The sequence below is a fragment of the Scyliorhinus torazame genome, chromosome 1 (assembly GCF_047496885.1).
Source record: "Scyliorhinus torazame isolate Kashiwa2021f chromosome 1, sScyTor2.1, whole genome shotgun sequence".
Classification (NCBI taxonomy): Eukaryota; Metazoa; Chordata; class Chondrichthyes; order Carcharhiniformes; family Scyliorhinidae; genus Scyliorhinus; species Scyliorhinus torazame.
In genome coordinates this window covers 329,376,710-329,393,795 of record NC_092707.1, presented here as the reverse complement: position 1 = coordinate 329,393,795, position 17,086 = coordinate 329,376,710, and the positions used below count along the sequence as shown (strand labels likewise).

General features: G+C 42.6%; 1 protein-coding gene across 6 annotated transcripts in view; it reads left to right on the top strand.

The window, feature by feature from the left end:
• Nucleotides 1-16,156, top strand: part of pacc1 (proton activated chloride channel 1) — a 50,164-nt gene extending 34,008 nt beyond the window's left edge. For all 6 annotated transcript variants that reach the window (XM_072508745.1, XM_072508727.1, XM_072508713.1 and 3 more), the window contains 4 exons: nt 1,838-1,980; nt 3,991-4,135; nt 8,177-8,284; nt 13,040-16,156. In XM_072508745.1, coding sequence (XP_072364846.1) covers nt 1,838-1,980; nt 3,991-4,135; nt 8,177-8,284; nt 13,040-13,201 — 558 coding nt within the window. In that variant the 3' untranslated portion in view covers nt 13,202-16,156. The remainder of the gene's footprint in view (nt 1-1,837; nt 1,981-3,990; nt 4,136-8,176; nt 8,285-13,039) is intronic.
• The last annotated feature ends 930 nt before the right edge of the window (nt 16,157-17,086 follow it).

The window sequence follows — 17,086 nt, the reverse complement described above, 5'->3', positions numbered from 1 at the left end:
TGTGATTGAGGTGAGCAGGTTGGGAGTTGTGATTGAGGAGAGCAAGTTGGGAGTTGTGATTGAGGAGAGCAGGTTGGGAGTTGTGATTGAGGAGAGCAGGTTGGGAGTTGTGATTGAGGAGAGCAGGTTGGGAGTTGTGATTGAGGAGAGCAGTTGTGATTGAGGTGAGCAGGTTGGGAGTTGTGATTGAGGAGAGCAGGTTGGGAGTTGTGATTGAGGAGAGCAGGTTGGGAGTTGTGATTGAGGAGAGCAGGTTGGGAGTTGTGATTGAGGAGAGCAGGTTGGGAGTTGTGATTGAGGAGAGCAGGTTGGGAGTTGTGATTGAGGAGAGCAGGTTGGGAGTTGTGATTGAGGAAAACAGACTGGGTTGAGATTGAGGAGAGCAGGTTGGGAGTTGATTGAGGAGAACAGGTTGAGTTGTGATTGAGGAGAGCGGATTGAGGAGAGCGGATTGAGGAGAGCGGATTGAGGAGAGCGGATTGAGGAGAGCGGATTGAGGAGAGCGGATTGAGGAGAGCGGATTGAGGAGAGCGGATTGAGGAGAGCGGATTGAGGAGAGCGGATTGAGGAGAGCGGATTGAGGAGAGCGGATTGAGGAGAGCAGGTTGAGAGCAAGTTGGGAGTTTTGATTGAGGAGAGCAGGTTGGGTTGTGATTGAGGAGAGCGGATTGAGGAGAGCGGATTGAGGAGAGCGGATTGAGGAGAGCGGATTGAGGAGAGCGGATTGAGGAGAGCGGATTGAGGAGAGCGGATTGAGGAGAGCGGATTGAGGAGAGCAGATTGAGGAGAGCAGATTGGGTTGCGATTGAGGAGAGCAGGTTGGGAGTTGCGATTGAGGAGAGCAGGTTGGGAGTTGCGATTGAGGAGTGCAGGTTGGGAGTTGCGATTGAGGAGAGCAGTTGCGATTGAGGAGAGCAGGTTGGGAGTTGCGATTGAGGAGAGCAGGTTGGGAGTTGCGATTGAGAGCAGCAGGTTGGGAGTTGCGATTGAGGAGAGCAAGTTGGGATTGAGGAGAGCAGTTTGGGAGTTGGGATTGAGGAGAGCAGGTTGAGTTGGGATTGAGGAGAGCAGGTTGGGAGTTGGGATTGAGGCGAGCAGGTTGGGAGTTGGGATTGAGGAGAGCAGGTTGAGTTGTGATTGAGGAGAGCAGGTTGGGAGTTGCGATTGAGGAGAACAGGTTGGGAGTTGGGATTGAGGAGAGCAGGTTGGGAGTTGGGATTGAGGAGAGCAGGTTGGGAGTTGCGATTGAGGAGAACAGGTTGGGAGTTGGGATTGAGGAGAGCAGGTTGAGTTGGGATTGAGGAGAGCAGGTTGGGAGTTGTGATTCGGTTTGCAATTCATGGCCATCCACTGACTGCAGGACAACAAGACAATTCTCATATTTCAACAAATGCATTTCTTGGACCCATAAGATATATTGTCAACAAATGGGAAAATTTAAAATTTACGAGCATGCCTTCTGTTCGCTCGTCTTTCTGCTGTACAGAATAGTTTATGATCCAAAAATCAACAGTTCTTGCAGAGTGCCGGCATGGAATTGACAGGATAAATGGCCTCCTTCTGTGCTCTAACCATTTTATGACTAATTAGGCAGAAAGGAATAATGACATCTGGTCTTTCCTCACTTTCTAATTGCTGGGGCTTAAGTTCCAAGCTTTTCCGATGTGCAGGAAAGGACCGTTGTTCCATCAATCCATATTGCCTGATCGTTGTGGCTAAAGGCTCCTTCCCTCCCCCACCCTATTCCCTTGCCTCCCCCTCACCTCCAAACTCTCACCCACGTAAGTTGTTTAGAAAATGTATTTTCAGTGAGCTGTGTTGCTGTTTGTGATTGTAGAGATCAGCCCTGGTTATCCGTGGACCACAGGAGGTGAAAAAGAAGGAGCTGGTGTTCTTGCAGTTTCACCTAAATGAAACTGAAGAAAATTTTAGTGCAATCAGTTATCTCTTATTCTCATCATTCAAAGAGTTCCAGGAGAGGTGAGAAATTGGTATAACGAGCACTTTGAGTCTTTCCTGTTGTGTGGGGGGAAGAATTGATACATTTGGATTCTGTTATTGTTAAAGGTCGTTTTTCAGATGGCTGAATTGTCTGTGCATCAAGTCGTGCTAACTGCCTGAAGTGGAACAGCAGTAGGACACATTTTAAATGTATTTATTCAACCTTAATTGCAAAACATTGCCATTGGAGACAGCGACGTGGCAGCAATGTCACTGGACTAGTATTCCAGTGGCCTAGACTAATGCTCTGGTGACATGGGTTCAAATACCACCACGGCACTGATGAAATTTCAATTCAATTAATAAAAATATGACATTTAAAAAAAATTCTAGTCTCCGTAATGGTGACCATGAAACTACCATCAATTGTCATGAAAACCCATCTGGTTCACTATGTCCTTTCGGGAAGGAAGTCGGCCATACTTACCCACTCTGGTCTACATGTGACTGGTTGACTGCCCTCTGAAATGGCCAAGCAAGACACTCGTTTGGGGTAAATTAGGGATGGGCAACAAATGCTGGCCTTGCCATCGATGCCCATATCCGATGGGCAGCACGGTAGCACAAGTGATTAGCACTGTAGCTTCACAGCGCCAGGGTCCCAGGTTCGATTCCCTGCTGGGTCACTGTCTGTGCGGAGTTTGCACGTTCTCCCCGTGTCCGCGTGGGTTTCCTCCGGGTGCTCCGGTTTCCTCCCACAGTCCAAAGACGTGCAGGTTAGGTGGATTGGCCATGCTAAATTACCCGTAGTGTCCATAAGGGTTGGGAGGGGTTATTGGGTTGCGGGGATAAGGTGGAAGTGAGGGATTAATGTGGGTCGGTGCAGACTCGATGGGCCGAATGGCCTCCTTCTGCACTGTATGTTCTATGTAATCTATGTAATCTATATCCCATGAAAGAATAAAAAGTTGCCAGAATGTTATAAAATTCAACAGTTCAACATCAGCAGATGGCATGTAACTTTAAATAGCTCCAAGGTGTCAAATTTACATTAAAACATTTTGATTAATCTATCCCCTAACCTAGATTCTAGTAACCAATCTAGTAAACAACCAGGGGCTGTTTAGCACAGGGCTAAATCGCTGGCTTTGAAAGCAGGCCATGGCAGGCCAGCAGCACGGTTCGATTCCCGTAACAGCCTCCCCGAACAGGCGCCGGAATGTGGCGACTAGGGGCTTTTCACAGTAACTTCATTTGAAGCCTACTTGTGACAAGAAGCGATTTTCATTTCATTCAATTGATTTCTTTCTTGACAGCAAACTCGGGTAGGGATAGCAAAAGGTTACAGAGAATTGCACAGAATATACAACACGGCAACAGGTCATTTAGCTAAACTGGTCCACGTTTGTGTTTATGCTCCACCTAACCCACTTCATCTAAAACAACAGCATCACCTTCTGTTTCTTTCACCCTCTTGTACATAAGTAAAAGCTAATGACCTCTGGTTTTAAAAAAACAATACATTTCAGTGCTGCCTATTATGATGACAATAGGAAATTGTTATCTATTGAAGCCCATTGAGTGAAGTACCAACATGCCAGCTGACTTTGTTTTCTATTATGGCTAGTGATGAGCTCAGCTGACCTAATTTCTCTACCACATATTTGGCAGCAGCCAGGCATCTTTGTTTTTGGAAAGTTCATGTCATAAGCCTACTTGTGACAATAAAGATTATTTATTTTATTTATTTATTTATTATGCTTCAGAACCAACAAAGTTAAATTCTTCCGTGGCATATACAAAAGCAAAATACTGGAAATCTGAAATAAAAATAGAAAATTCTGTAAATGCTCAGCAGGTCTGGCAGTATCTATGGGGGGAAATGTTTCAGGCCACGATCTTTTGTCAAAATGAAATTCTGATTAAACTGAATTATTAATGAGCAAAGATTAATACTGAATGAATTCTGCTACTCATTGTTTTAGAGTAAGATGGTGTAACAGTCTCACAAGCTGAACAGAGAATTTTGTGTTGGCATTTGTCTTTCAGTTCTGATAAAGCACAATTCATGCAGGACTGTGAACGTTCTTATTCTATCTGGACCTTTTCTGGGGGGTTTCAAACTTGGGTCAAGATGTCTCTGGTGAAAACAACAGAGGAAGATGGAAGTGAATCGGTGGAATTCAAGCAAGAGGTAATGAGAGCATTGGGAATGTAGCCTGAATAGATCTACAAGTATTGGAGGGATGTCACAGCAAGTTATCTTGTTGTGCTCAAAATTTCACGACATCAAACAAATGTAAGATTGATTTTTGGGGCTTTGTCAGTAGATGTAACTGGTGTTGACCTCTCAGTTTGGTGTTGGCAGTCTTATTCCATCTCTGACATCGTTCTACTTGAGAACCAATCCAGTAGGTAGAGAGTTTCAAATGATAACTCATTGATAAATTAAACTTGTTGCTTCAAATTCTGCAGAATAAGAAAGGGAAATACTTGAAACCAAATCAAAAACAATTCTCATTTTTATAGCAATCTCACTTTAAAACATCCCCAGACTATTGAATAACTGCTGAGAGATGTGGGAGAATTAGAGGAGGTAATAGAAATTATGGCCAATGGATGTCGAGATGGCTTTTTAAAGGAGGCACAGAAATATTAAGGCCAAGCGGCTTAAGGAAGGTATTCCAGACTCAGGCCTAGTCTACAAACCAAGGGAAAAGCATGGCCATTAGTGGAAGAAAGCACAGGAAACCAGAAGTGGAGCAGTCTAGGGTATGCACTGGGGCACAGGAGAAGTAGAAGAGATGTGTAGACAAGAACTTTAAGCTGCCAAGAAGAGCATTTGTGAAGCTGAGTCTTGAGATAACAAAAGTGTGGATAAAGGTTTTAGTGGAGAAGGGATGAGATGGCGACTAGGAAGAACAATGTTGTGGAAATGAAATTTGCTGTCTTAGTGACTGATAGAGAATGAGGTTTAAATCCAATTGAACAGCACACTGAGGTTGTGCACAATTTGATTTAACATGAATGATTAGCCAGAGAGGAGTTGAAAGGAAAAGTGCAGAATTTTGTCCAGAGACCGATTTGATGCCTCCCTATTTCCCAATGTTCTACTGACTTACCCAGGACTTGATGTTAACTAGGCAGTGAGACAACATGGTGCAATCTGGGGCTGTAGTTCAAAGGTAGAGCTTTACAGTGCAGAAGGAGGCCATTCGGGCCATTGAGTCTGTACCGGCTCTCCGAAAGAGCACTCTACCTAGGTCCACTCCCCCATCCTGTCATCACACAAATCAACAGGTAATAACTGAGGTAAAAATGTAAACAAGAATTAAGGAGGGGGAAGTCAGATATGATTTCTGGTATTGGCATTCTTTGGCCTTCATGGTTTTGGTATTCATTGGTTTAAAAAGCTCTGACTCAGTCCATTGTTGGTTCCCAGATCCTCAAAATCTGGCACATGTGAGTTCTTATAGTAGATTAAACATTTACTTTCTATTAGTGATGCCAGTTATTACATTTGATCTGTGCTAACACACCAGTGAGCTACAATTACTTAAATTTTTTTTAAAAATTCAAATTAATGGGCAATTTAGCGTGGCCAATCCACCTACCCTGCACATCTTTGGGCAAACACGGGGAGAATGTGCAAACTCCACACGGACAGTGACCCAGGGTTGGGATTGAACCTGGGACCTTGGCGCTGTGAGGCTGCAGTGCTAACCACTGTGCCACCGTGCTGCCCCTCTCTGTAGCCCTCTTAATTCATTACCTTCAAATATCTATCCAGCTCTCTCTTGCAATTACTTCAAATTATTTTCATTTATGACCCTTTCCTTAACATTTCCTTTTCCATTTCTTTACATTGATTTTCATCTGTCACCTACCTGTTTGTTCAAGTGCTAAACATATCTCACACCTCTATATTGCAGAGGGGCCAGCACTAAACAGTTTATCGTCCTGAACTTTGCCCAACCAAACAGGCAGTGTGGTACTGTCATGTAAACTAATCTGGCAGGTAATGGGTGGGATTTTCTGGCCATTCATGCTGGCAGGATCTTATGGTTTCGTGCTGGCGAGTGGTACATTCAACAGAAAACCCCTTAGACAACGGCGGGACCAGAGGATCCCATCCCCCAGCCACTAGCGAGCCACCTCCTGCTGCTGCAGAACACACCACAGAGCGGGAGGAAAATCCCTCTCAATGGGCAGCACAGTAGCACAGTGGTTAGCACTGTTGCTTCACAGCTCCAGGGTCCCAGGTTCAATTTCCGGCTTAGGTCACTGTCTCTGCGGAGTCTGCACGTTCTCCCCGTGTCTGCGTGAGTTTCCTCCGGGTGCTCCGGTTTCCTCCCATAAGTCCCGAAAGATGTGCTGTTGGGTGAATTGGACATTTTGAATTCTCCCCCTGTGTACCCGAACAGGCGCCGGAATGTGGTGACTAGGGGCTTTTCATAGTAAATTCATTGCCGTGTTAATGTAAGCCTACTTGTGACAATAAAGATTATTATTACGTTCCAGAAGCAGCGTATGAGGCAGAAGTGTACATTGAAGGAGAAAGGTTGATAAGAGGTCTAGGAAAACTCCCAATAATAGTCTAGATCAGTGGTTCGCAAACTGGAGTCCGCTGACCTTTGTAGATCCGTACTTTCCAGCAGGTTGATGAAATAAACTCTGCAGTGGGTGAGGGAGAGAAAAAAACACAACTGGCTCAGGGGAAGGAAAAGAAAGGCTGCCACTTTAAAAAAATTACCAGTAGTTAGTCCCGTACCACGAGCTGACGAAGTTGACCACTTCCAAAGCTCTTTATACTTTGCTTCTTCACTGTGATGGCCATCTCAACTGTTATAGTTTCATTGATGAGCTTCGCAATTACCTTTGGCAGGAGGGAGTGTGAGGGGGTCTAGTTGCTGTGACACTGATGCATTCCATTTAGACTTGTGCAGTGAGCAAATGCCATTATAATGCTGCCTGACCGGCTGCATATTTCAGGATGATATGTTTATGTCAATATCGACCCAAATGGGCGGCACAGTAGCACAGTGGTGAGCCCTTTTGCTTTACAGCTCCAGGGTCCCAGGTTCAATTCCCGGCTTGGGTCACTGTCTACGTGGAGTCTGCACGTTCTCCCTGTGTCTGCGTGGGTTTCCTCCGGGTGCTCCAGATTCCTCCCACAAGTCCTGAAAGACGTGCTGTTAGGTCATTTGGACATTCTGAATTCTCCCTCTGCGTACCCGAACAGGTGCCGGAATGTGGTGACTTCATTGCAGTGTTAATGTATGCCTACTTGTGACAATAAAGATTATTATTATATCTTGATGGTTTGATTTGTGTAACTGTGGAAAAGCTGTAAGTTTGACTTGCTTGAATCTTCTCCATGAGGCATTAATATAAATTCTTTGAATGATTAAATAATTCAGAGAAACTGAATTTGCACGGGTCAATAAAATATTCCCAACAATGCGATGTCCATGTGACCACTCTGCAATAGTATTACATGCAAGGAAATGTATCTGTGTACAGAATGTTATATTTTCTTAAATAAAATTGTAACCTGCTTTAAACACTAAGTATGATGTAACTGTTAATACTGATTGACCGATAGCTGTGCAACTTGTGAACGAATTGGGTATATATGCTATTAAAAGGAAATGTTTAACCACATTAAAAGCGGTTTAGTTGTCTCGAACTAGAATGGTTAGTGGAACCACATTTACTCTATCTCTGGTTTGTCTGGTCTGTCTCATCACTGTGTCGACATCAGTGAAATTATCCTCAAAAGCACCTTTAAATTTAAAACGCACTTTTTATTTGCAACATTTTTTCATTGAGTATTATATTGTATTCTAACTTTTATTGCAATTTAGATTGTGGGTCCAATATTACTAATCAATTGTAAAGGTGCCCTCCAACGAAAAAAGTTTGAGAACCACTGGACTAGATCAGCTCGGTGCTTATCTTACAGTTGGGCTTGAAACCACAATGAAGTGAGAGCACGATCAACGGAGCTGACACCTATACATTTTATGAAATAGTGCAACATTTATAACTGAAGATTCACTTGGAACTTTACATGTTTTGTTACCTTGATAGGCCTTCTGATATCTAGATTAGATTCCAGTAAATCCAATTAGATCTATACTGTCCGAATTTGAATGTATTTTGAAATTGTTGTGCAAATGAACATTCATTTGATGTTTGCTTTTATTGAGTTACTTTATTATTGTTCACACAGTCTACTTTAGTGAAATATAATGACCACCGGCCTGTTTCTGAACAAACTGACCAGCTATTCTTTGTTGTATTTGAGTGGAAGGATCCTTTCATTCAGGAAGTCCGAGATGTAAGTGTGTTCAGCGTTCTCTGCTTGACTTGGTATTTTAATTGGGGAACATCATAAGACATAGGAGCAGAATTAGGCTATTTGGCCCACCGAGACTGATGGCTGATATGTTTCTGATCCCCCCCCCCCCCCCCTCATTCTCCTGCCTTCTCGCCATAACCCATGATCCCCTTATTAATCAAGAACATATCTATCTCAGTGATTTGGCCTCCACAGCCATCTGCGGCAATGAGTTCCACAGATTCATCACCATCTGGCAGAAGAAATTCCTCCTCATCTCTGTTTTAAAGGATCATCCCTTTAGTCTGAGATTGTGCCCGCTGGTTCTAGTTTTGCTGACAAGTGGAAACATCCTCTCCATGTCCACTCTATCCAGGCCTCTCAGTAACTGTAAGTGTCAATAAGATCTTCCCCCCACCCCTCAAACGTCTATACTCCAATGAGTACAGACCCAGAGTCCTCAACCGCTCCTCGCATGACAAGCTCTTCATTCCAGGGATCATTCTTGTGAACCTCCTCTGGACCCTTTCCAAGGCCACCACATCCTTCCTTAGATATGGGGCCCAAAACTGCTCACAATACTCCAAATGAGGTCTGACCAGAGCCCTATACAGCCTCAGAAGTACATTCCTGCTCTTGTATTCTAAATGGGTATATGTTTTGGATTACGGAGACATGGCTGCAGGATGACCAGGGATGGGAACTCAAATGTCCCAGGGTTTTCAGTATTTAGGAAGGACAGGCATAAAAGAAAAGGTGGTGGCGTGGCACTGTTGGTTAAAGAGGAAATTAACACAGTAATGAGAAAGGATATTAGCTATGACAATGTGGAATCTGTATGATAGAGTTGAGAAATACCAAGGGGCAAAATATATCAGTGGGTGTCATATATAGACCCTCAAACTGCAGTGGTGAGGTTGGGAATGGCATTAAACACAAAATTAGAGATGCATGTAATAAGGGAATATCGGTGATTATGGGTGATTTTAATCTTCACATAGATTGGGCAAATCAAATTAGCCACAATGCCGTAGAGGAGGAATGGTTTTCTTGACCAATATGTGGAGGAACCAACTAGAGAGCAGGCCATCTTCGACTGGGTACTGTATAATGAGAAGGGAATCATTGCCAATCTGGCTGTACAAGATCCTTTGGGGATGAGCGACCATAACATGATAGAATTTTTTATCAAGATGGAGAGTGAAGTAGTTGATTCGGAGTCCAGGGTGCTGAATCTTAATAAAGGGAACTATGAAGATATGAGGCGTGAGTTGGCCTTGATAGATTGGAGAGAGTTACTTAAAGGGATGACAATGGCAAACATTCAAGGAACACATGGGGGAATGACAGCAATTGTTTATTCCTGTCTGGCAGAAAAGCAAAGGGGGTAAAAGGGCCAATCTATGGCCTACAAAGGAAATTAGAAATGGTATCCGCTCCAAGGAAGAAGCATACAAATTGACCAAGCAAAATAATAGGTCTGAAGATTGGGAGCAGTTGCGAATTCAGCAAAGAAGGACAAAGGGATTGATTACGAAGGGGAAAGTACAGTATGAAAGGAAGCTTGCAGGCAACATAAAGACTGACACTAAGAGTTTCTATAGATATATGAAGAGAAAGAGATTGGTAATAAGAGAAAGAGAAATGTAGGCCCCCTACTGACAGAAACAGGGGAATGCATAATAAGGGATAAAGAAATGGCTGAGCAATTGAATACATACTTTGGTTCTGTATTCATAAAAGAAGACACAAATCAGATACCAGAAATGTTGGAGAATGAAAGGTTTAGTGAGAGGGAAGAATTGAGGGAGATCAACATTAGTAGAGAAATGGTGGGAAAATTGATGGGATTGAAAGCGGATAAATCCCAGGGCCTGAGAATCTGCACCCAGAGCACTTAAGGAGGTGGCTCTGGAAATAGGTGGTCACCTTCTGGGATTTTATAGACTCTGGAACTGTCCCTGCAGATTGGAGGGTAGCTCACGTCACTGCCGTGAGGCTGCAGGGCTAACCCACTGCACCACCGTGCTGCCCATCAAGGACTTTATAGTGGAACATTTAGAAAGCAGTGGCAGGATCAGTCGGAGTCAGCATGGATTTATGAAGGGAAATCATGCTTGACAAATCTGTTGGAATTCTTTGAAGATGTAACCAGTACAGTTGGACTTTCAGAAGGCGTTTGACAAAAGTCCCACATAAGAGATTATTGTGCAAAATTAAAGCGCATGGGATTGAGGGAAATGTATTGAAGTGGTTAGAAAACTAGTTGGCAGAGAGGAAACAAAGAGTAGGGATTAATGGGTCCTTTTCAAATTGGCAGTAACTAGTGGGGTACGACAGGGATCGGTGCTGGGACCCTAGCTATTCACAATATATATTAATGATTTCGATGAGGGAACAAAATGTAACATTTCAAAATTTGCAGATGATACCAAGTTATATGGGAGGGTGCATTGTGACGAGGATGCAGGGATCCTACAGTATGATCTGGACAGGTTGGGCGAGTGGGCAAATCTATAGCAGATGCAATATAATTTGGATAAGTGTGAGGTTATTCACTTTGGAAGCAAAAACAGGAAGGCAGATTACCTGAATGGTTGTAAATTGGGAGAGGGGAGTGTGCAGCGGGACCTGGGTGTCCTTGTGCACCAGTCGCTGAAGGTAAGCATGCAGGTGCAGCAAGCGGTAAAGAAGGCTAATGGTATGTTGGCCTTCATTGTGAGAGGTTTCAAGTATAGAAGCAGGGATGTGTTGTTGCAATTATACAGGGCCTTGGTGAGGCCACACCTGGAGTATTGTGTGCAGTTTTGGTCTCCTTCTCTGAGGAAGGATGTTCTTGCTCTCGAGGGAGTGCAGCGAAGGTTTACCAGACTGATTACCAGGGATGACGGGACTGTCATATGAGGAGAGATTGACTAGGCTGGGATTGTTCTCGCTGGAGTTCAGAAGAATGAGGGCGGAACTCATAGAGACTTATAAAATATTAACCGAACTAGAGAGGCTAGATGCAGGGAAGATGTTACCAATGATGGGTGTATCCAGAACCCAGGGGTCACAGTCTGAGGATTCAGGATAAACCATTTCGGACAGATATAAGTGTGGTGAGCCTGTGGAATTAATTAGCACAGGAAGTAGTCAATGCGAAAACTTTGAATATATATTCAAGAGACGGGTAGAAATAGCACTTGGGGAGAATGGGATGAAAGGCTATGGGGAGAAAGCAGGATTAGGCTATTGAGTTGGGTGATTAGCCATGATCATGATGAATGGCAGAGCAGGCTCGAAGGGCTAAAAGGCCTCCTCCTGCTCCTATCTTCTATGTATCTATGTATGTATCTGCCACTTCTTTGCCCACTCTCCTAACCTGTCCAAGTCCTGCTGTAGCCCTCCTGCTTCCTCAATACTACCTGCCCTCTGCATATCTTTGTATCATCTGCAAATCATTTAACTGTAAAAGCTGTAATCACTTTTCAAAGATGGGATTCACAAAAGTTTTTTTTTTTAAAAACACACAAGCGTCAACAAAAATGGGACCAAACAGCAGAGCTGTTCCTCCTTCCAGATCGTTAATGTATGTTGTGAAAAGTTGTGGTCCCAACACCGACCCCTGAGGCACACCACTAGTCACGGACTGCCATCCTGAAAAAGACCCTTGTATCCCCACTCTCTGCCTTCTGCCAGTCAGCCAGTCCTCTATCCATGTCAGTATCTTACCCTTAACAACATGGGCTCTTAACTTATTTAATAGCACCTTGTCAAAGACCTTCTGGAAATCTAAATAGATCATGTCCACTGGTTCACCTTTGTCTAACTTCCTTGTTACATCCTCAAAGAATTGTAACAGATTTGTCAGACATGTTCAGTCCTATTTTATCATGCACTTCCAAGTACTCTGCGATCTCATCTTTAATAATGGACTCTAAAATCTTACCAATGACCGAAGTCACGCCAACCGGCCTACAATTTCCCACCTTCTGCCTGCTTCCCTTCTTAAACAGGGGTGTTACATTAACCATTTTCCAATCCTCTGGGACCCTTTCTGCCTCCAGTGATTCCTGAAAGATCACCCCCAATGCCTCCACAATCTCCTCGGTTATTTCCTTCAGAACCCAGGGTGTAGACAATCCAGGTGTTTTATCCACCTTCAGACCTTTCAGTTTCCCCAGAACCTTCTCCTTAGTGGTGGCCACTACACTCACTTCTGCCCCCCCCCTGATTCTTCTGAAGTTCTGGCATCCCACTGGTATCGTCCACCATGAAGACTGATTGCAAAATAACTATTCAGTTCCTGTGCCATTTATTTGTTTCCTATTCCTACTTCTCCAACCTCATTTTCCGGAGGTCCAATGTCTATTCTTGCGACTTGAAGGCCCTGCAGTTTTCTGAAGAGTAAAATATTTGAGGGAAAGCTGCTATGGACAATTTGTCCACTCCGCCAAGTGGCGTGGGCAATGTTTCCTCCTTTATTCTTGACTCACGGTTCTTGTACGATTAGTGCAGGGGAAAAAATAATTTAATTATCATGGAACAAACCAAATACAATTTAAATAATTTATGGGGTAATAAGTTGGTGCAAATCACCATTGTGACTTGTACTTGTTGTATTTGAGATGCAGATCTTCCACATTTATGAAATACCACTAATGTATTTACTTGTACTCTGTGCAAAGACAATTATTACATACATCTAGTGGTGCATGTTACTTCGAAACTCAATGATGGATTAATTATTGTTTGATTTTTGAACATCTGCAGATAATCACAGCGAATCCGTGGAACACAATTGCCATCCTGTGTGGTGTCTTCTTGGCTTTGTTCAAGGCAGCAGAGTTTGCAAAGTTAAGTGTTAAGTGGATGATCAAAATTAAAAAGAGACAACAAAAGCGCAAGGCCCAGGAACTGAACCAAATGAGTTAAACTAAGACCCAATTTGAGACCCTTGAGGGGATGCAGTTCCAATCCGCCATCTCCCTCGCAGTCAACACTTCAGTTCTACTATGCTGGCCTGGACCTGTGTGCTCGAGATCTCGAAGACTACGCCTTATTCCATTTCTGGCAGGTGTCAGCATTTTAAAAGAGACATTACATGGTACTAATTGTCAGTATCAATATGAAATGTTGCTGATGGATTAGATTCTTTGGTGTCAGGCATCTTCAAAGCCCTTTTGATTTTTCCCCCCCAAGTTTGTTTACCGAGCTGTTAGGCTTCAATAAAATCTATTTCACAAGATATCATACCATCTTCTCCAATAGCAAAGTTACTTCTTAATTCAGGTCAGTTTTAAGATCGTGGTTTACTATGACTTGATAATGTAGTGATGTAAGGCACGTAATATACATTATCTAGGTGATTGAGAGAAAAGTTTCACAATTCAGTAGGTGACGTTTATGCTACTGTTGTCCTAATTATTGTTGCTTGATTAGTCATTGACATCAGCATCAGGTTATTCTGAAATTTGCAACTTATGTGGCAGGGCAGTGCAAAATATATTGATGCTTAGTGATCCCAGTAAAGGTGTTTTTTTTTTAAAAAAGAAAAATGCAAAATTCACATTTTCAATGGTGATCACTGTCTTTGTGTTTTGTAGTCAGTTTTGAACTGTCCTCAGTCACTTATATGGCACAGTAAGTTGGTCCGTCAACATCAGGCAAGTAGAAGCTCTGAACACCACTGTAATTAGCTATTTCACTTGTGTAATTGGATAACAAAAAGTATCACTGCTGGATCTACTTTAGGAATTGTGATGGCTGTTTTAAGCAATTGTTAGCAATTTATTAGAGATATGTAGCATATGGTATTACAAATATGAGCAGTTAATGTTGGATCCAAGGCTATAAGGAGGTTTTCCACATGTAATGAGCTCATCTGCATATATGATTGAATGCTATGTGAGATCTAGATTTGTATTTTTCACAGCCATGGCATTCATGTAGATTTTATATAGATGAGCTTTAATGAATTATACGTTACAAAATAGTTCACACAAGTAATGTTTTCTCTCATTTTAAAACACACTGTGCCAATCCCACTCTGGATTTTAAATGTCCTTTTAATGGGATAAATTATAGCCTACCAGGGTCTGGTTTAGCACACTGGGCTAAATACCTGACTTTTAAAGCCGAGCAAGGCAGGCCAGCAGCACGGTTCAATTCCCGTAACAGCCTCCCCGAACAGGCGCCGGAATGTGGCGACTAGGGGCTTTTCACAGTAACTTCATTTGAAGCATACTTGTGACAATAAGCAATTTTCATTTCATTACTGGAATCTGAATTTCTAAGTACCTCATGCCAGTCAATTAGTAGACTATTATTATAACAAATTTTAGTTATTAACCTGAAATTGTTAAAAGTATTTATCAAGTGGATTGTTTTTTGTTGTTGTTATGTACCTCTTTAGACATGTTCCAAAAGCTGTACTGCCAAGGTGACATTTTTTCATGTGGGATCGAGAGGTTCTTCAGTGACGCATATAGACAGAACATCAAATCAGGATAATTAGCCTAATAATGGTGCATAGAATATACAAGTGCATTATTAGCATGGAGGGTGAATGCGCACAGAGATTAGACATTATTTGAAGGACCAGCCATTTTGTATCATTTAAGAGTAACATTAGCAGAGGCCTGTGAACACTAGGAAAACTACAAGAGCAAATTTCATGGTAGAATTAAGTGAGGCTATCAATCCTCATCATTGATATAAATCAGACTGCAACTTCAGGTGACTGTATGTGTGCAGTCAAATGGGGAAACCTGGAGGTTGCTGATTGAATTGCCCTGCTCCTCCAGAAGCTGAATGAGAATGGCATCTTGGTGAAAAACATTGGAATATATGGAATTATGTGAAATTCCTCTATTTATGTGATAGATACGCACTAAAATTTGCAGAAAAGTATGGGGCTTGTCCAATCTAGTGTAAATATTTTTTTAATGAAGCGAGAAATCTTAATTACTGTCAAACAATCTCTCTGGCATTGAAAATTAGGTTTTGAAAGTTTGAATTCTCATTCTTTCAGATTTTAATTATTGGAGATTTTTATATAAACCTTTTTCTTTGTTTTATCTCTTATTTTTTTTCTGTAAGTAACTTAGCATTGAATTAACAGATACTTCAGACACAGATTTTTCACTGCCAGCTTCGGAACTAAGGGTCAGAATCCTGCATTGTGTGTGGGGCAACAGTTACGCCCCTGTGAATTTTCCCCAGAGTGGCCAATTAATGACCAGAAGAACGGTAGATTGGCTTGAAGCCGAGAGGGTAATGAGAGGCCTTTGAGGTTAAACAGCAGCTGGATAACCTGGCAAGTCAGCTGGATAACATGGCAAGTAAATGAAGAAGGGGGTTATTCTAAATAGAGGCGCCCTCTCTTTTTAAAAAAAAAAAGCAATCCGCCACCCTGCAGCTACTGCATCCAGGCAGCAGGCAGGGGTGGCCTCTCGGTCTGCCTGGAACGCTGGTCCCACGGACTGCTGCTGGTCAAGTAAACTGACCACACCACTTCTGGGAACCTGGGCCAACTGGACTGCTAACTAAATCTTGCATTTAAGGACTGTGAAATTGTGAAAAGGTTTCCTATTGATTGTAGCCTGTTATCTTGAACCAGGCTAAACAGTGATTTCAGATTTATTGCATAATCTGTTAACTGGTTGCAATGTCCTGTAAGTTGGATGTGCCCAAAATAATTCCTCCCTTTAAAATTTGTTTCAGATCACTAGTTGTTTAAACTGCAATAGCTAATAAATCTTGTTTATTGTGACAATCTTGTATTGTGAACTGTTCTGAATTATTTTGAAATAGTTTAAATGCACAAGTTTGGAAATAATTTAAATGCACAACAGGTTTGGAAATTAATAAAGGGTTTGAAGCTTACAACATTTGTTTGGAATAATCGTTCTTTTACAGGTGAAAGGAGGTCGTCGCTTGGCACAGTGGGTGGCATCCCTGCTTCTGAGTCAAGACCCACCCCCAGGAGTTTCTAATGCGGGCCAACAGGTTGATTATCAACCTACAAATTCTTCAAATATATCTCTGTTCCTTCCCCGTTGCTGGGTTAAAATCCTGAAATCCAAACCTAGGCCACAAGGACTGCAGTAATTCAAGAAGGGCAGCTACTACCATCTTAAGGACATTTAGGGATGGGCTGTAAATGCTGGCCATCTCCACAATGTCCACATCCCATGAATGAATTTTTAAAAATCAATTGGTTAGTCATTTTGATTTGAGCAGCACCTTGGAACTATACTTCCATGGATTCCTGAGTTGGTCCAGGGTGTAATCTGTCCAATAACATGGTGGTTAGCACAGTTGCTTCACAGCTCCAGAGTCCCAGGGTCGATTTCCGGCTTGGGTCACTGTCTGTGCGGAGTCTGTACGTTCTCCTTGTGTCTGCGTGGGTTTCTTTCGGGTGCTCCGGTATTCTCCCCCAGTCCAAAGGTGTGTAGGTTAGGTGGTTGGCCATGCTAAATTGCCCTTAGTGTCCAAAAAGGTTAGGTTGGGGGGTTACAGGGATAGGGTGGAGGTGTGGGCTTGGGTGGGGTTACTGGGTTACGGGGCCAGTGCAGACTTGATGGGCTGAATGGCCTCTTTCTGCACTGTAAATTCCATGATAATCTATTAAATCCGTCAAATCTCTAAAATGTAAATACTTTTTAGCTTGACAGAATTCAACTCCAATTCTTCCAAACTAAATCTGAAGTTTCTAGAAGTAATAGAAGGGAATGTCCAGTAAAGCTATATTTCACTGATGTCTTTGTGTTCACAAATGAAAATCATTTTCAAAAGTGAAAAACTATTATGAATTTA